At 34.3% G+C, this 20198-nt stretch overlaps 3 protein-coding genes across 3 annotated transcripts; 1 reads left to right on the forward strand and 2 right to left on the reverse strand.

The window, feature by feature from the left end:
• Positions 1–8386: 8386 nt before the first annotated feature.
• LOC143609859 (UPF0481 protein At3g47200-like) lies at positions 8387–10465 on the forward strand. The gene has a single exon (XM_077084498.1). It carries the CDS (start codon positions 8816–8818, stop codon positions 10355–10357), a length of 1542 nt encoding a protein of 513 aa, XP_076940613.1. The 5' UTR covers positions 8387–8815; the 3' UTR covers positions 10358–10465.
• Positions 10466–10671: 206 nt separating this feature from the next.
• On the reverse strand, positions 10672–13096 carry LOC143609862 (reticulon-like protein B9). Its single transcript, XM_077084502.1, has 5 exons — positions 12997–13096; positions 11709–11889; positions 11487–11616; positions 10992–11061; positions 10672–10901 (listed from the first exon to the last, which is right to left on the reverse strand). Exons 1-5 carry the CDS (start codon positions 13094–13096, stop codon positions 10732–10734), a joined length of 651 nt encoding a protein of 216 aa, XP_076940617.1. The 3' UTR covers positions 10672–10731.
• A 1061-nt stretch (positions 13097–14157) lies between these two features.
• On the reverse strand, positions 14158–18715 carry LOC143609857 (uncharacterized). Its single transcript, XM_077084497.1, has 3 exons — positions 18600–18715; positions 18227–18432; positions 14158–14627 (listed from the first exon to the last, which is right to left on the reverse strand). The coding sequence occupies exons 1-3, from the start codon at positions 18690–18692 to the stop codon at positions 14330–14332; spliced, it is 597 nt and encodes a 198-aa protein (XP_076940612.1). The 5' UTR covers positions 18693–18715; the 3' UTR covers positions 14158–14329.
• Between the last annotated feature and the right edge of the window lie 1483 nt (positions 18716–20198).

Consider the following 20198-nt stretch of genomic DNA (forward strand, 5'->3'; position numbering starts at 1 on the left):
ATGAATTTAACTTGAATGCATGTTGGTTATAATAAATAGTTGTGTGATGGTAAAGCGTCGCCTTAGGAGTTAGCGTTATTATATAAAACAAGGTTCCTCGGGAAGGCGATACGAGACTTGGTACATCGAGGGCTTCATGGACAAGCTACCGTAATAGCTAAAACACATGATCACCGCTCGATGACTACAAGTCAGGAGTAAGAGGGATAACTCAGAAAGCGAAGGCGATTCAATAAAGCGTGTAAATATAAGAAGTTTTCCTTTTATAGGGAATAAGTTAGGTTTCGGGGACGAAACCTCTTTAAGGAGGGAAGACTTGTAACATCCCGAAATTTCTAGATAATATTAATTATATTACTTAATATTAGAGAGAAAGTTTACCCGGGTTATTAGGAAATAAATAACAGAATAGGAGTTGGTATGAATCGGGCTAGTGTTGGGTGATGGATGCGGGTTGTGGACTTGGATTATTTGAGATGGGTTAAATGAGAATGGGATTTAAGGGATATAAATATCCCCTAAACCCAAAATATCTTCATTCTCACCCTACACCCTAAAACTCCTAACACACACATACACACACATTCTAACCGATCAAGATTCGGAGCCGAGACCCGAGATTTTGTTGGTAGATCTGAGTTGGTAAGGTAAGAACAAATCCAACAAAGCTTATATTACTGTAAATGGTTAGGATTGGATGGGTTAACCGGACCCGAAACCCAAACTGCCCAAATCGGACCCCTAAAACGTCGATTTTAGGCCGATTTGATGATTGGGATTTGAAGGCGCCGATCATACGATTCCGTGGGTACCAAAATCGAGTTATTTGGCTAAGAAACGAAGGATTTATGGGCAAACAGATCTGCAGCGCGATAACTTCGCCTGCAAGATTAAGTTCGCCTGATGAACTTCGCCTTCAAGCGTAACTTCGCCTAAGGATAACTTCGCCTGAAGCCAAGTTCGCCTAAGGTTTAACTTCGCCTGAAGCCAAGTTCGCCTAAGGTTTAACTTCGCCTGAAGCCAAGTTCGCCTAAGGATAACTTCGCCTGAAGCCAAGTTCGCCTAAGGTTTAACTTCGCCTGAAGCCAAGTTCGCCTAAGGATAACTTCGCCTGAAGCCAAGTTCGCCTAAGGTTTAACTTCGCCTGAAGCCAAGTTCGTTTAGGAAATAAATTAAAATCTAATGAAAAATGTGTTAAGACAGTTAATGGAAGTAAAATTTTTCCAAGCTGACCTGGCAGCTCGACCCCAGCCAGGGGCTCTGCCCCTTGGACCCTGCTAGGGGCTGCCGCCCCTAGACCCCGCTGCCAGGGGCGCTGCCCCCGGACCCCCGTTCGTTGTGGGTAGTAATTAAGACTGGAAAGATGTTATAAGTAGTGATAGTTAAATTGATATGTATACTTGTTATACAGTCAGCCGTGCACAACTGAAGAAAGGGATTACGATCAACGGAGAACGTAACCGTGTTCAGGTGAGTTTCTAGCCCCATTTATGTGTTACGTTTTCGGGGCTGTGTGCATACTCGATGTGAAGTGTGAATACACTTACTTTAAGTGGTAAGTGTATGCTATAGATGTTATATGAGGTATATATTTATAATGCTTGTCGGTACGTGAACGATCTTCGGATATTGCACGTATCGCCAAGGATAGTGATTGCTAAGTGGTTGATAGTGTGTATGAATGTTGTGATGTGATTTGTTCACTACGTAAATACTAAACTAATATGAGTGTGACCAAGGCAGGTTGAGGTAGAGTGTGTTAGAGGTAGCAGGAGTCTAGTAAGGGTGTTAGTGGCATAGCGTGAGTGCGTGATAGGGAAAGCCTATACGTGCCTTCGTTATTAAGTGGCATAGCGTGAGTGCGTGGTAGGGAAAGCCTATACGTGCCTTCGTTATTAGTGGCATAGCGTGAGTGCGTGATAGGGAAAGCCTATACGTGCCTTCGTTATTAGTGGCATAGCGTGAGTGCGTGATAGGGAAAGCCTATACGTGCCTTCGTTATTAAGTGGCATAGTGTGAGTGCGTGATAGGGAAAGCCTATACGTGCCTTTGTAATTAAGTGGCTAAGCTGTAGGGGTAATTAAGTGGTTAAACAGTGGCATGTTAGACAGTGGACTATGTGTCTTCGGATACGTATATATATTGTATGAAGTGGTTGTATGATAAGTTGCTTGATTAACTAGAACTCACTCAGCGTAGCTGACTTTTAGTATGCACGCAGGTGAGCTGATTATAGAGTTAGCATGAGGATGGCACATGGCATGGATTGAACGGCTGGCATCTGAAGAAGAAGAAGAAAGGATGTTTTAAATATAAGTTTTGTGTTATGGTATCAAAGAAAAGATTTAATGTTTTGTAACAAATGATTGATGTTTTATATTCCGCGAAAAGTTTTAATAAACTCTGATTTGAAGAACTGTGTTTATGAGTAAATCCGACGCTAAAGTAGGGTCACCGGGTTCGGGGCCTTACATATTTAAATTACCATATTCATGTTAATTCGGTTATCTAGACAAATAAGAAAAGTCAAACAAAATCAATTGTATTAATAACCTGAAATAATAAAATCAAATATTAATATTGATATTATGGAGTATTTTAATGATAATTAATAACCGGAAAATTTTAAAGGTGTTACCGGAAAAACGAAATTGTGAGAATGACTATGGTATCTCGGATTTTTTCGTAGAATTTAAATTGAAATTAGGTTGTATGACTCGTGACATTTACCTGAAATTATATAGTAGAATATTAATGTTTATGCTATGGAACATTTGATATTTAATTTATAACCGAAAAATTTAAATGTCTTACCGGAAAATAACAAATAATGATAATAACCATGATATCTCCGTTTTTTATTAAGAAACTATAATCAAATTTTTTATAAATCAATCGGGTAAATTACCTGAAATAATAAAGTTTTGTTATAACATTAATATTATGAAATATTAGAATTATAATTTATAACCGGATAATTTAAATGTGTCTTACCGGAAAAACGAAATAATGATACTGAATATAGATGAAGCTGATTTATATAGAACCTAGAAGAAAAACATGTATAACAAAAAACAGGAAAAATATTAAACTTCAAATAAATATAAAACACCCATTGTTATAGATATAACACATAAACGGAAAACTTAACGGAATAACGTAAATACGTACAAATATTAGCTTCATCGCCGTTTTTGATTTAGAACCTTAACAATGAAAATAAAGATAAAATGGTTAGATCTACAATAACCGGAAGAAAATATGATGTTGTCGGAAAAAGATATAATCTTGCCGGAAAATCATATAACATTGTTGGCCATTAAAGTATAATATATAACCTTACCGGAAAACGATTAATCTCGATATACATTACTGGAATATAGAAGATGGTAGAGTTAGTAATTAAGCCGAGAGAGAGAAATTAAAATGAATAAAATGATGGTGAAAAATTCTAAAGTTTAAATAGTGTGTAAGATGACACATGGCAGCATAATAGAGACTCTTAGAATGGAAATTTGGTGATGTGGAAGCCAAGGTAGATAGCCTAGTAGAATGACATGTGGCAAATTGTATTGATTTAATAGATTAGTAAGATTACTTTGTCCATATTTCTAACATATATTACTTTGTTTAATTAAAATTATATATATACTAGGTTAGTTACCCGTGTAGCACACGGGTTAAAATAAATAAATTTATTTAAATAATAACACAATGTAAAATACAATAAATATATTCAAAAAATATAATATATATTATATGGTAAAATAAATTACATATTACACAATATGGAAATAAAAAGTTGTTAGAAATTTTATAAATCTCTAAATATTTCTTTGTACACAATACTTGTAGTTTTATTTGTACATTTATTTTCTATATAAAAACATAGTAGTTTCACATTGTTTCTGTTAATTTATAACTCTAAATAATGCAACACATAATTATCATGAGTTAAAATAAAGTGTCTCAAAAACAAACCAACCATCTAATAATAATTGACCTTAACTTTTATTAATCTTTAATGCAAAATAAAAATAAAGTGAAAATTTCATACTTTGAAATTAATCATTTTATCTAAACGTATAAGATTTTCTTTAAGAATAAAAATGTGAGTTCCAATATCTTATTGTAATTTAACATATAGTTTAGTTTCATTACATATACCAATTTTCTAGTTAATAATTTAACTAACTTTACTTCAACGTCGACTTTTAGGACTAATCTATAACTTGACAACCTTAGATTTTAAGGTCATTTAAAACATCAGGAAACTAATACTTTATTGTAACGTATCATTTTATGACTGATAGAACATGGATAGCGAACGCTTGCTAGTTTCTTGAGCGACCACATTTTTCGGTGCAAGTATAACTCACTCACTAAAGAAAACTATATTTTTAAAATCTTCACTAATAGAAGAATATACAAAGTCAATTTATCATATGATTAATAGTGTGCTAATGTCTAACATGTGTATTCCATAGATAAGTGATTTTATCCACCTGAAAAAACAAAACATACAGTCTAGTGTTTATATTTTTGTGAATTTATCATAAATGATTGGTTGATTAAATAGTTAACTAAAAAGAAGTTGTAAATGGCTACTTTTATAAACAAACATGTGGACCGAAACTCATTTTAATCATAAACTGTTTTGACTTGAACCATATTTGATATATTAACCGGCTAAATAAACCCGCTCGTTTAAGTTAACACAAACACTAAGAATACATCAATAGTGAATTTGTCTTTTCAGGGTTTAAAAGAAAAAGACTTGTAATTTAGTAAATAATCATATATATTTAATAAGTTAAAGTTTATTGAAATTTGATTTTAAAATTAATCTTTTCTCTTTATCTAATAATATCATTTCTTATAAAACTTTAGTTAATATAATATATTTAAAAACTTAATTTTTGGAATCATTATTCAATATCAACGTGAAAATTGGTTACTTAAAAAACCTAATATTAATAACTAATATAATATATTTATATAAAACAAAAAAAATATATTTATGTTTGGTATTTAATTGTTTAAATCAAGAAAGTATTATTTAAAAGAGAAAATGAAAAATGAAAAATTTTAAAAATAAAATACAAAATTATTAATAGCAACTAATTATTAAAAGGAAAATGGTTTTAAATAACCCAACTATGACCTATTGGTAAATATCCATCCCAACTTTACACTTGCCTGCTGTTAGTACCAACTACCTGTGCATTTGTTTTTAACGGGCCGCGACTAACGGATGTTAACTCCGTTAGTCTTTGTCTGACGTGGCCATCCCAGCTGGCAAAAATCATCCTACGTGGAAACGACACGTGGCGGCTGACTTTGTATTATTATTATTATTATACCCCCTCCCCTTTTTGTTAGTTCAGTACCACCACCACCATCCCCCCTCGTTTCCCGGCGAGCCACCACCACCATCCTCGTTTCCCCGGTGAGCCACCCCCCCTCGTTTCCCGGCGAGCCACCACCACCCCCCTCGTTTCCCCGGCGAGCCACTAACACCTTCTCCAAACCTGCAACTTCTTTATCAAAATAATCTTCCATGGCCTTCTAGTTCTAATATCCACACTAAACTCTTCCCCAAAACAAGCACACAAGAATCATACCTAAAACGAGCAATGTGTTTCCGATCAACCCTAAATACTCCGGCAATAAAGTTTCAGATCCAGATCCGTAGCTGATTTTTAAATCCAGATATGATTTTCCAATTCATGCCATAATTTTTGATCAGGTATTGCACAATGAAGTGGGTAAATAAAAGTTAGGGTTAGGGTTTGCAAGGTTCCAGCCATCACCGCCGGGTCAGATAGAGATTAGGGCGGTGGCTGTTGGACAGCCGGCGCCCAGTGGTGCCGCCGCCGATTATTATGTAGCCATAGTAGTCATAGGTGTCTGGAGGATTGGGGACTAAGGTTTGGTAATATACTAATATGTAAATTAGTTGAAATGGTGATTAATAATAATAATAATACACAGTCAGCCGCCACGTGTCGTTCCACGTAGGATGATTTTTGCCAGCTGGGATGGCCACGTCAGACAAAGACTAACAGAGTTAACATCTGTTAGTCGCGGCCCGTTAAAAACAAATGCACAGGTAGTTGATACTGCCAGCAGGCAAGTGTAAAGTTGAGATGGATATTTACCAATAGGCCATAGTTGGGATTATTTAAAACCAATTTTCCTTATTAAAAAGAGAAAATGAAAGATTTAAAAGTAGAAAAAAATGAAATACAAGATTATTAGTAAGAAAAAGAATTGTCAAAGGTATTTAATATGAGAGAGAGGAAAGAAAATTTTTGTAAGGATGAATTTGATGATAACATGTGACAATTAGTAAGTTTTATTTATTATATAGTATAGATATATCGAAAGTTACCATAAAAATATATTAACATAAACTATTAAAAGAAATCTCTCACTTTCTCCCTACATGTTAATCTATTATTGTTTTGCTATTAGGCTAGTTTAAAAGCCAAAATCAACTTTTTGGAAACTTTTAATAAAAACTACGTAGTTTTGATGGTTTCACATGTAAGTTTATGTGCTTAACAGCCTTATATTCACTTTCTTTTTTTACCATTTATGAGTTGGTGCATGTATATTAAGGTTCACTGTTACATTTTGTCACGTTTCACGAATTTAGTAACCGAAATCACAACTGTCAAAAAATTAGCGAACGCTAGCCATCGATTATAAGTGTTGCCCCCGCTAAAACTTTGTTTCTACCCAGTCTCAAATTGTTTTATATATGTTGTTAAAGTACGATCCCATTAAAATTAAAAGAATATAAAAAAAAAAACTAAATAACAGTAAATGTCACTCGCAAAACAAGATAACCTATAAATCAGTAGGAAAACGTTGTAAAATGTAAATTAACATGTATCACAAAATTAAATTTTAAATTTAAAACCTCAATGTCAATAGTAAATCGATCACAAAAAGGCCATTTGCAATCAAGTTACGACTAAGATTAATAGTTTGTGTCTTATCCATAACCGGAATAAACATAGTTTGTTACAAGTTACAACTATGTCTAACACATCTTGAAACATTCTACTTTACATGTTTCCTTCAAATTTATTTTTCAACCGCCACATCCGCCACCGCAGCCAGCACCACAGGATGTGGCGGCATTGTTAGCGGGACTTGAGCTGCGTTTGGATGCACCATCCGCGCATACGAATACTAGAATTGTGAAGATTGACAAGGTGGCAATAACACAACATAATACTAATAATGTTGCATGATCCTCAAAACCTACAGCCACTGGCTTCCATGGTCTTCCCATTTGCACACACTATTAGGCTAAGTGTAGTGGGGCTACAACTTGGGCGAGAAGGGGCGCGAACACCGCCCCCTAGGCTTTTTGTGGGCGAAATGGGCGCGGGCGAGGAGAAGAAGTCGCCGTGGAAGAAGAAGATATTATTATTATATTAGTATGTGTGTGTGTTATATATATACATATATATATTATTATATTACTATTGTAGCCCTTACACCATTACACCCCAAAAACAAATTTTCACCCCTTGCTGACTGGGCACCATACGACGCAAAACGTCCCAATTTGTAGCCCCTTCACTACGCATAGCCTTATTACTTTGTTTGTGTGTGTATGGGATGAAGAGATCCACGTTGGTTCTTATCATCTTCTCAAGAGTTGACTTTTGACCTTTTGTTATTTTGACTTTGATTGAATCCATGCGTGGACTGAATAATTTGGTTCTTTAACTTATTATCCGTTATTTCATCTTTTCACAATTTGGGGTTTACTGATTTCGAGGATGTTAAAGTCCATAAGTATATAGTATGGTAAGAGCATTCACATTTAATTCATTTAACGTAGAGAGTGGTTTATGGTGTGTGTGTAATTGTTCTATAGATTTTTACGTTCTTTATCTTTATCCAAAATCTTCAATGAAAAGTCGCGTGATTTATGTTATCTTCGCATGCATAATTACTAAAAATAAGAGAAGATCAAGTTGTTTAGGGAACGACTTGTCCTAAACAACTTGTTTTGATTTACAAGAGTTCAGCTCATTTCAATCTCTTTCTCTAAAACTCGAGTTTGGGCCATGAATTGTTTTTTAAAGTCGGGTTCAGACTGTTTATTATTTATTAATTAATTTATATATAGTTGCATTTATTTTTATATATTTTATGAAAACCCATAAACGAGCCAAAGCTTGGCTTGAGCTCGTGTACGATGGCTTAAATAATGAGCCAAAGCTCGGCCTGAGCTCGTTTGTGCATTGTGAAATTAATAAACAGAAGTTCAAAATTATAGTTAAAAGTTAAACATACACTGATACACAACTCTCGCTAAGGCTCAACGAGTCTAAACGATTGACGATTCCTATACAAGGCTCGAGTTTCGCTAGGCAGCTAAACGGGCTTTATATGAGGCTCAAAATCGGTTGGGACTCGATTAAGCTTGGCTTGTTTCGAGCTTTTTATTGATTCAATTTCGAATAGCTCGCTAGCACGCACCTCTAAATTTAGTTGTTTTAACTTTTAATCCCTTGATCTGCCTCTACATTTAATTTATAATGCACTCAAGTTCAAATTCTCTCTGGAACTCAACTTTGATAACTCCTAAATGATTATTCAAAACTTTTAAAAAAGATAAATATGCAATTGGTCAGACAATATTTTATCATGTCACACAACTTTGTCTCAAGTTTATCAACTTTTTTAAGTAACGTGAAATTCATGGGAGTACTTTATATAAACATTAAGTTAAGAATACAATGCTTTATTATATTCCAAATTGAGTGATTGTAACTTATGTCGTACAATGATTCCAAACTTCATTTATAGACAAGGCTTTAAGTTACAACATTCTACCTTAATTAAAGTACCTAGAACACATCTATATATACATCCTCTTACCAATACTTATGATCCCATAACCACCAACAATAAACCTCAAAATCTTAATATGTCTAGCAAAGACATAACCCAAGCCAACATCACCAATGGAGATCAACTCAAAGACGAACAATGGGTCATCGACTCGATTATGAATGGCAATGCCGCTCTTACACTACCATCAGCCGCTCGAATCCATAGAGTATCAGGAATAGAGAAAGGCGACTATGAGAAATACTATGTTCCAAAGGTTGTTTCCATTGGTCCACACCATTTTGGGAATGAGAAACTCGAGTTGGTCGAGAAGCTCAAGCCGGTTTTCACAATGAAGCTACTTTCAAACAAGGAGGCTCTTAAAAGTTTGTACAAGAAGCTCGGTGATCCAAAAATGGTGCAAGAGTTAAGAAGCTTCTATGATAAAGCCTCAACAACACAATATTCCAACAAAGAGTTCACCAAGATGATGTTGCAAGATTCTTGCTTTATATTGTATTACATACGATACATTTTTGGCGGGAAACCCGAAGATTATGGAGGGTTAAACAGGCACCAAGTTGTGTTTCTTCATCAAGATTTGTTCTTGTTGGAGAATCAAGTTCCTTTCAAAGCTTTACTTGAAGGGATGAAGGAGTTGGTACAATATGATTGGTTAAACAAGATTAATATGTTCATGCATGAGAATATATTGTCATCTACAAAAACAAAAAGAAAGTGGTTAAAATCAATGTTTTGTATCCAAAATGACAAGATTTGTCACGGAGAGAAAAAATTGGAGTTGGCCGGAGACAATGAACCGATTCATCTCATCCATCTTCTTCATCGTACTCTTACTCACAATATCAATGTTCCGACGAATGAAAACAATTATAGGTGCACTTTTCGCAATGTTAACGAGCTTATGGATGTAGGGATTCATTTCAAGCCAAGTAACACTACTTGTTTGGCTCATGTCAAGTTTATTAATAGTTGGTGGTGGTTTAGAGCGAGTGTAGAACTCCCTCCAATAACCGTGGATGATTCCACCAAGCCTATGTTGTTAAACTTGATAGCCTATGAAATGTGCACAAGTGATACGTGGGTTACATCGTACGTATGTCTTCTTGATTCTCTGATTGATCACCCTGAGGATGTTAAGGCTCTTCGAAAAGTTGGAGTGCTTGAAAACTCATTAGGGAGCGATAAAGAAGTTGCGGAATTGTTCAATAAAATAGGAACTGATTTGGTACCAAATAACTTAGCGTATTTCGAGGCCAAGTACAAGATACAAAGACATTATGAGAGTCAGAGGAACACAGTTATGTCCCAACTTAAGCATGAATATGTGAAGAGCCCATGGGCATTTTTGGCACTTCTTGGAGGTATGATGGCTCTTTTTCTTAGTGCTGTTCAAGCTTTCTTCAGTGTTTGGAGCCCCAAAACCGAATGTGATATACTTTGCGAGACTTTGAATAATAAGCATCACCTATAATTAAGAGGCGACGAGTCGATGGCTCTCATTGTATGTTTTGGTGTGTTGTGTTTTTCATTTGTGTGTTGCAAGTACTATTGATGCATGCTCGCCCTTTCTTAAATAAGATCATATTTCTTCGAGTGCTATAAACACGATTTGTTTTCGAGAATGAACATTATTGTTATCATTGTTTAATTGTTTTGTATGAGGAACAAAGACTGTAATTTGTTGGTATTTTAACTCCTTTAGCTTAAACTTAGTATAAGTATGGTTGTTTACAACGCGATATGAATGTTTAAATACGAATCATGTTTAATATCTACATTTGTACATAAAATGGCATGGATATATGTCTCATATAACATACAACATGTATTGTTTTCGCGCTTTATTTACGTACGCTTGTGTTCTTTTACTTGTCCTCTTGGGATCTTGCTAAGAATGTTCGAGTTAAACTGCTCCAATAATCTTTTCGCGTCTATGGTTGCTCTGCGTACAAGATAATCAACTTCGCTCTCGTGTCTTACATACAAGGCCGGTAAGGTTCCAACACAAAGAAAACCTACAAAAAAGGATCAAGCCCAAAAATTAACCAGTCACGCGAATGCCATCTAAAGTGCCTACGTAATGTGCTTCGGATCTTGGAACTTACAAAGATATATGAGATTTAAAGAGCTAAAATGACCTCCAATAACCGATATCATCCATAGTATCGCCATTGTCTACACAAAAGAAAACAATATTTACTCAATATTAAGACATTTTTGGTAGGCTTGTAAGCTAGTTGAAGTATTCGATACAACGTTTATTTATTTAATAAACGAGCAAACATTAACAAAATCTTTTGTTCAATTTGTTAAATGAATGAACACGAATAAATGTCCCATTTGTCTATGATTGTTTACATATTGTTGTTTACTTTCAAAATTTTAGATATTGTGTGTTCGTTTATGTGCATTTTTTTTCTTTCACATTATTAATGAACGTATGTAAATGTACACGTTCATTTTCTTAGTTCACGAGCATGAATAAGAAAATCTGTTCATTTAAACATCTTTGCTCGTTTGTTTTCTTAAAGTTAAACAAAGGAATGCAAAGAAACCCCATTCGTGCCAAATTTCTAGTTTAAGAAAAAAATCACACATACCGAGAGAAACCGAACGAGATCTTCTCCACTTGCTGTATAATAGAACTTAAGTAACAACATGTTCGTTTTTCTGTACAACCATTTAAATATCGATTCGGGTATTGTGATCTCTTCAAAATCAGGAAGATCCCTAGATGAAAATTTAACCAATATAACTTTAAATGATTTTCATAACTTTTATTCTTTGAAGTTAAGATAAATTGATGGTGATCATGGTGTTACCATTGAGTATATTTTGCCATGGTGTATGTAACATATATGATCAACATGGCGGCCATCGTGATGTGACAAATAAGCGAAACAAAGTTATACTCGTATAGCTCGAAAAGAGACCAAACCGCGGTAACCCCTAACAATATTGAAGCTGATAATCTTGTGTTCCTCCATAAAAGCACGTCTGATACTGCAAGTGTACATCAAACTTTTTGTTAATGGTGTCAAAAATATTTTGTGCTTTAAATTCAAAAAAACAAAACTTGAGGGGTAGTAAATGGTATTAATGTAATGTAAGTTAAGTGTAGTTTTGGAGACTTTGTAGAAGCAATTATAGTCCCTATACTTTTTAAAAAAACTTACATTTTGCGCCAAGAAATATCAGAATATAAATAATAAACAAATAGTTTTGATAAGAAAGTATTTCCCAACAAAAAGTAGTGATTTTCATGGCATCCTTATAAAAGTAAAAGGTTACTAATTTATTATAATATTCATGGATCATCAAAACTTTAATTTATTAAAAAAGTTGGTCCATATTTAACAAGGTAGAGTCTTCCTAATTTTACATAAATCATTATTGTGAAAATAGGTATTACAATATACATTTTTGTAAGATCAACCGTAGTTATAAACCGGGAAACGCCTTCGCCTCTCATCTCATTGGATCCCAATGGTTTTTTCCCATTCTTTCAACTAACGTTTTATACATAACGTTGGGAGACTTTTTAAAGCCAAAACGCCCCCAAAATACCGAACCGGGGGGGAGGGGGGGAGTGTTACTAAATGTATCATTCCTAGACACTTTGTTTGTAAAGCTTTTAATGGATAACATTTTATAGATATTAGATACTACACACTATTTTGTTTCATCTAGGGATATAAGTTTTATCTAAAATTAATATATATCCTATATAAATTCTATACACTAGACATGACTCAAAATTTATATAGAAATTTAAATAAAAATAAACAAATCACGATGTGCCCAAAAATGTAAAACGTTATTATCTATTTAAAGGTATTAAACAAAAAAAATGTACGTTAAATAAAATGTATTTAAAAAAAAAAGTTGAAAGTGTCACATAGGTGCATTTTGTTGAATTTGATTGTTTCTTTGTCTTATTTAATTTGTAAAGCAATAACGAATAATATAATACAACGTATTATAATCATAACTTACTAGATAAACAAAAAGCAACAATACTTACTTTATTTTTCTAAGGACTAATTTGAATTACTGACGAACCAATAACCCATAACAAATAGTTAGAAATACATATGGTTTAGGAAATACCCTGGCCTTTTCTGATGAATGAATGGAAATATCTTTTGATGTTTGCCATATTTTGATAGCTTTTGTTGTCATGATCTGAATCGGTAGAAGATATAGCCATTGATAACCAAGTGCACCAAAAACTATATTCAGTGATGAATTTATGGTCACAAAAAGTTTGAAGCTTTGTGTGCAGGAAAGGTTTGCAAACAGAAGAAAAGGATAACTTTGGAATGGCTTTTGGTTTATACCATTTACTTTTTTTTAATGATTTTTTAATTTTTTTAATAAACAGCTAAAATGATAATAGTGATTATTATAAAATCTGTATTATCATTGCATTAATCTCTTTTTATAGGTTTTATACGCTTTTAATACATTGTATGCAACTTGTCACAAGTTGTGCTCTGAAATCGGTTGTTATTAGCGGTTTAATGACCATAATGACGATTTAAAACTTGGAACTAGGGATGTCAATTTGTTTCTTAACATGTTTATCGGGTTAGAAATGATGCGCTTAACACAATTATTTAACATGAATACGACTCACCTAACTACTTTATATGTAATAGCTATAAGAAAGTTTTAAGTTTCATGTACCAATAAGGGAAAATGATTGAGTCTAGTATACTAATTTCAATTATTTATAAAAAAAATCACATACTGTATTTTTTTATTAACAGGTCTTATCATGTTTTAAGCAAGTATCAAATTGACAACTCTACTTAGGACCAAGAGTTTAACCTTTATTATTTATATTTATTTCACTTTTGGAATATACAGTTATGTACATATACTATAAATAAACATAATTAGTTTTTAAAATGAATATTTAATCCAAACAAGCTATTTTAAATTAACAAGAAAACGGATTTAACTCCTCAAACTGTCAAAAACTAAACCGTTAAATCGACCAGTTTGGTTTACGGTATCCAGGACCGTTGTTAAAGATTCAGCCAAAGGGCCGTAAACACCCGAACTTTCAACCCACTCAACCAATTTTTTGTATTGTACATTTTACACAATCACTTAACAAGTTCAACTCGTGTTTGTAAATGACGTGAACCAGCTCATTTAGTCCGGTCTAACTAGTTGACTCATCGAGTTTCCGATCCTATCAAAGTTAGTGTTCAAGCGAAACACGACCCGTGTTTCATGTTTAAAGTTAAAACCTTGAAAAGCTTGTGAAATCAGGGTCTGAAAATCTTTACATATAACAAAGATAAAATATTACAGTAATACATATTACCTGCATTTTAACTAAATAAACCATAGACATATCTTAATATCATGATTCTCTTTAACTAACATATATTATAGGGGTGTTAAAGTAATTATACCCGCCGTAACTTACTCAAAGCTTTTCAAACTGACCGACAGATCCATGATCCTGATTCTCTAAAGACGCCATACCCAATCCTTCACTTTGATGTTTCTCCCATCCACCCGTATCCGCCTTCAAATGGAGCAAATAGTAAAATATAGACGCCACCATTGAGATGAATGTCAAGGCGGCCCCGCCAGCAAACACACCTTTGCGTAGGGTCTCACACGACAGATCACCGCCACCGTAGATGACTTGATATTTAGTGTGGTAAGCGTTTTTTGCAGATCCTGCAAGCAAACATGCTTCTGCTCCGATAAACGAGACCCTGTTGTTCACATGTAAAAAAGAAACAGATCACCAATTAAATGTGGCAATACACGTGGGTCATATTAGCTGGCAAAACAGGTCCAAACATGTTAAACACGTCAGGCACAACATGACACGATAAACTAATTGTGTCATTTTCTACAAACATAAACACGAACCTGTTTATAAATGTGTCAACGACCTATTTAATATAATTAATATCACCTATTTAGTGACTGTTCGGAACACTTAAAACAATTAACTAATAACAAGATAAAATAAGGATCACCAAAAATTAAGATCCATTATAATAATAATAATAATAATAATAATAATATTCTTCAAGAACAATCCTCAAAAATTTTTATTAAAACAAAATTTCATAAAAGTCTTAATTAACAAATCATAAAATATGTATATATTAAAAAAACGGAAAATACGAATAGGTCTAATTGGGTCTAAACAGGTTAAGACCTGTTTAGACATTATTATAATCGTGTCTTAAACATGTCAACATGTTTACGACACGAAACTTGTCAAGCTCAAACCCAAAACCTATTCAACTATGTGTCGTGTTAACAAGTCCGTGTCAGAAATTGCCAGCCCTAGACCCTACTCATATACTTAAATACTTAAAACTCAAGAGGTTTACAAACAAAAGAAAAATAAAAGTAAAATAGACCAACAACACATTACATAGAATAACTAACAGAACAAAGAAAATAAGAAAGACCCAATAACGTACCAACACATGTTGCACAGAGCGCATGATGTGCATGCCAACATGGTATCAAGGCGACACGGTGAATGATATGTGACCACACCGCCTTATCACCATGTTGGCTTGAAAACATGCACTCGATGCATCATGGGTTACTAGGTTATCGCATCTTCCTTATTTCTTTATTCTATTAGCTACTTCTAAGTAGTGTGATTGGTCCACTTTAAATTTATTTCCCTTTTATTTGTTAGCCCTTTATGAACAAACTCATGAAATATGAATTGACCCTAAGTCTCCCCGGTTCTCTCTACCATTTTCTAACATTCTCTTGCCGCCCCAAAAAGAGAACCTTACAAACATGCGCACTTTTTATAAAGCTATATTCTTTTAGAACTGTAACTGTTGAACTTTCAATCAACTCTAATTGGGAGGTTTAAGAGTCTTTTGCATCACATATCCCCGTTGTAAAGGAACTCCTTGAGTACAATTACTGTTTGGTTTGTATCAGTTTTAAAGAAACAGAATTAGATTAAACATTATATTCGTCACATATACAGTAAGCCAAGAATATGTTAATCCGGATATGACACATTCAAATCACACTGAACAAACATCCATCACATTATATCTTTACTTTCAAGTAGCATATCAGGCTAAATTTGGATTGGATAATCATCAATCAATTAGTACCAACTAGGATTATCACAAATTCACGCCTAGGGCTGTAAACGGTTCGGCAAACTGTTCATGAACTGTTTGGCGAGAAGTTAGTTTTTGTTAGTTGGTTTAATAAATGAATGAACATAAACAATGATTTCCGTTCGATTAACTAAATGAACGAACACGAACAAAGTTACACGAACAAAGTTACAGAGGCCATTTTTGTGCTAGTGAACCGTTCAAGAACAAGTTCATTTGTGTTCATTTCCTTAATGAATGAACACAAACAACAAACTTCATTTGGTTAGCTATTCATGAATCATTCACTTGTCTGATAAAAGTTTAACGGACAAAAATGAACAAAGCCTTGTTCAGTTCGGTTCGTTCACAGCCCTATAATAGTATAATCACACCCTAACATGGGAGGCTCGGAGGGTGTGCGAGCCGCACCATCGGTCGGGGCACTTAAGTTTCGGGGGCACGAACTTTTTTTATACATATTACATATATACGTTTTTTGTATTAAAAATAAGGTTATTTGCAATGGTTTATGAGATAATTACATGCTCAGAATGGTTACTGCTTATAATAAATCGGTCGATAAAAGTTTTATCTATGTACGCTAGCGAATAAAAAATTTTCGTTAAGGCCTACGGGCCTTTTATTTTGGCTCGGCCGAGGTATTTAAATTCTCGGAGACGCCCCTGCGCCCTAATTACACTAGCAGACATGAATTGTATAATCAAACAAGCAGTTAACGAGCTAACAAATTGCCCTAACACTAACAATAGCAGCTAAATTTATATACCTAATTACCTATGGCTAGTTAAGGCCTCAATACCAATTTCCACTACAAATATGTAAAAATGGAGGTATAAAAGTTCGAAATATATGAAAAGATGTATTGTTTTGTTCGGTTCGATTTGGTTTAGGTTAATTATTTAATTAATTTAAATACATTTTTAATTGTTTTTATATATTTTGGGAAAAACCTCAAACAACCCAAAGCTCGGCTCGATCTCGTGTAGTACCTTAAACAAGCCAAAGCTCAGCCATGTAATATTAACTCATAGAAGTTCAAAAGAGAGAAAACTTAAAAACACACAAGCCACGACAAGCCTAAACAAGCTTCTCATACAAGGCACAAGCTCAAAAAAGCTCGTCTCGTTTCGAGCTTTTTATCAACCCGAGCTCGAGTAGCTCATAAGCCAGCTCGGCTCATTTGCAACCTAACTCTAACAACAGCAGCTAAATTCATATACCTACGCACGATTGACACCTCAATTCCAACTTTCACTACATAATTAAAACATCACCAACTAATTATTTAATTAGTTAAACAAACACCATGATAAAACGAAGAAGAAAACCACCATAGTCCTCGTTTGGCTCATTGGCTCAATTTTGGTTAATTCTGTTAATTAATTAATTAATTAATTATTAATTCATATACATTTTTTAGTATTTTTTTTTATATTTTGAGAAAAACCTTAAACGAGCCTAAGGCCCTAAGCTCGGCTTGAGTTCATGTAATACCTTAAACGATCCAAATCTCAGCTCGAGCTCGACTGCGCAGTGTAAAATTAATACATAGATGTAAAAACTTAAAAAACACACAAGGCTCGTAAAAACTCGACGAGCCTAAACAAGCTTCAAATACAAAGCAGGAGCTCAGGCTAGCTAACTAAACGATATTTATTTCAGGCTCGAGCTAAAAATATTTGTCTTGTTTCGAGCTTTTCATCAATCCAAGCTCGAGTAGCTCGCAAGCACCTCAGCTCGTTCAATTGCACAATAACAATTCACCGACTAATTAACAACGAAAGGAATGGTTCGTTCAATTTCAGTTAATTAATTAATAAATTATTAATTAATACACATACATTATTAATTATTTTTATATTTTTTGAGAAAAACCTTAATCGAGCCAAAGCTTAACTCGAGCTCGATTGTGCAGTGTAAAATTAACACATAGAAGTCCAAAAGAGGTAACAACTTAAAAACACAAAACACTCGTGAGCTTCCCATACCAAGCTCGAGCACTCGATAGCTAAACGAGCTTTATTTGATGCTCGAGCTAAAAAAAACTCGTCTCGTTTCAAGCTTTTTATCTATATAAGCTCAAGTAGCTCGCAAGTAGCTCGGTTCGACCTCAATTCCAATCTTCACCACATAATTATAACAACTAACTAACTAATTATTTACTTAACAACAAATTAGTTAAATAACAGACTCACCATGACAAAACGAAGAAGAAAACCGCCATGGTCCTCGAAAACCCCCGCACAAGGCCTTTACCGAAACACAAACACTTGGTAACGCCGTTAACTACCGTTTGACTAATCAACAATAATCCAAACGCCGTTAAACCGTACACTGTAGATGCATCGGATGCGTAGACGCAGTAGTTGTAATCGTCATACTGATCCGGTGTCACTTTCGCCTAATTATTATTAAAACTTAGTATATAATAAGTTAACTGAATTGAATAGACTACTACTAGTAATAATAATAATAATAATAATAATAAACATTAGTGTATAATAAGTTAACTGAATTGAATAGACTAATAATAATAATAATAAAAAAATAAATTAATAATAATAATACCGTGCTACGACGTCGTTCGGCACCGATGGCGAGAACGAAGGCCATGAGGTGGAGAGAGGTGATGGCGACGAGAGCGTAGACTGAGACCGCCATTGATGATGAAGGTGAGTGTGTGTGTGTGTGTGTGTGTGTGTGTGTGTGTGTGCGTGTGTGTAGTACAGAGTGTATAGAGGTTGGTTTTAATGGCTTTTATTATTAAGATATTTATTATTGTGTTGAATTTACTTTTACTTTTTGTTGTAACTTTTTTCTTTTTTGTTTCTTATGTTAGAAGCTGTGTTATTTAGAAGAGCATTCACATGGAGTTTTTATAATGCAAGAGTGATTTCGGGTGAGTTAACGGTGTTTTTTCTGTATATTTGATAAGTTATCGTTAATTTTCTATAATTTTTAAATATAATTTGAAATGGTTCTGAGTGAAGGAAAATAAAATTGTAATATTAAAAGTATTATAAAATATTTTTTAATAAAAAAAGAAGTCCATGGCTTTATAGCCTAGTGGCATCTTGGTGGTGGGATAAGACATAGGGTTGGGTACGAATCCCACAAGGGGGTTTTCCCAAGATTTATTGGGTTTCCTCCTGAATTGGTGGTTAGACATTATTGCCTAGTGAAGATGGATATGATCGCGTGGTTCTGCTGGTGTACTCCAGTGGTCCGTGAGTGATCCTAATTTGCCGTTCAATCCGTGAGTGATCCTAATTTCCCGTTCAAAAAAAAATGTAGTGATTTTTAGTGTAGTTTTGGATTTGTAGATACAGGATAGGATGAGAATGCTCTTAGTGTGTTGTGTTCGTGTGGATTATGTCCATGGTTGGTGGTGAAGTGGCAAGGGAGAGATCGGTGTTGTGACTCAGGTTTGATTCATGTCCCGGTAAGGATGAGCTCGGTACCGGTATCGAAATCACAAATTTTGGGTATTGGTACCGAAATGTTCGGTTCGGTACCGGTATTTAAGGTAAATTTAGGGAAATATCGGTACCGTACCGTATCGGTCCCGAAAACTCAAAACTTTGGCACTGATTTGGTACTGATGGTACCAAATCGGTACCAGTAGGTAGCAACACCAAATTTGCTCATCCCTATGTCCTAGTATTTAGTTTTAGAGGTATATGATGGGAGACTAGGCGAGCATGTGACATTCACTAGTTAAATTCTAAAACTGAACGAGTTTTATTTCACCACACTGTCATGTCTTCGGGCGGGTGTTCACGAGCGTTGGCTTAGGTGAATGTTTTTCTCGGATCGAAAGGTGAATGTATCCTAATAGGGTGAATTTAACGAGTAGTGAATTTGGAGGATTTGTTTGTCATTTAAAAAAATTGTGTGGATTATTACATACACGTTTCGTGACACGAGAAATGGAATAATAAAAAGGTCATCTAAATAAGCAAGATTATTATCTGATATAAGTTTGATACTTAAGTTCTTTTTAGCGGTATCAAGGTATTTGATTTTGTTTTGTTGTTGGAGAGAATTGCTACTTGTCACACTTTTTTATTAGGAGGAATATCCAAGTTGGCTTATCATCTTTTTGTTTGGATCATCAAGAGATCGTTGAACACCTATTAACTTCTACGAACACTCGATTTTTGATGT

Source organism: Bidens hawaiensis, unplaced genomic scaffold, assembly GCF_021521415.1.
Source record: "Bidens hawaiensis isolate Kalapana, Puna unplaced genomic scaffold, B.hawaiensis_p1.1 tig00017251_1, whole genome shotgun sequence".
NCBI lineage: Eukaryota > Viridiplantae > Streptophyta > Magnoliopsida > Asterales > Asteraceae > Bidens > Bidens hawaiensis.

Bases quoted from the DNA above. Each gene is read 5' to 3' on its own strand.
- LOC143609859 (XM_077084498.1), top strand. From the start codon at position 8,816: ATGATTCCAAACTTCATTTATAGACAAGGCTTTAAGTTACAACATTCT.
- LOC143609862 (XM_077084502.1), bottom strand. From the start codon at position 13,096: ATGGCTATATCTTCTACCGATTCAGATCATGACAACAAAAGCTATCAA. The intron at 11,062-11,486 runs GTATGTGTGATT...TCTTTTGTGTAG, and splicing joins ATCTCGTTCGGTTTCTCTCG to ACAATGGCGATACTATGGAT. The intron at 10,902-10,991 runs GTAAGTTCCAAG...CCTTTTTTGTAG, and splicing joins TTTAAATCTCATATATCTTT to GTTTTCTTTGTGTTGGAACC.
- LOC143609857 (XM_077084497.1), bottom strand. From the start codon at position 18,692: ATGGCGGTCTCAGTCTACGCTCTCGTCGCCATCACCTCTCTCCACCTC. The intron at 18,433-18,599 runs GTATTATTATTA...AATAATAATTAG, and splicing joins CCGAACGACGTCGTAGCACG to GCGAAAGTGACACCGGATCA. The intron at 14,628-18,226 runs GTGAGTCTGTTA...TGTGAACAACAG, and splicing joins TTCTTCTTCGTTTTGTCATG to GGTCTCGTTTATCGGAGCAG.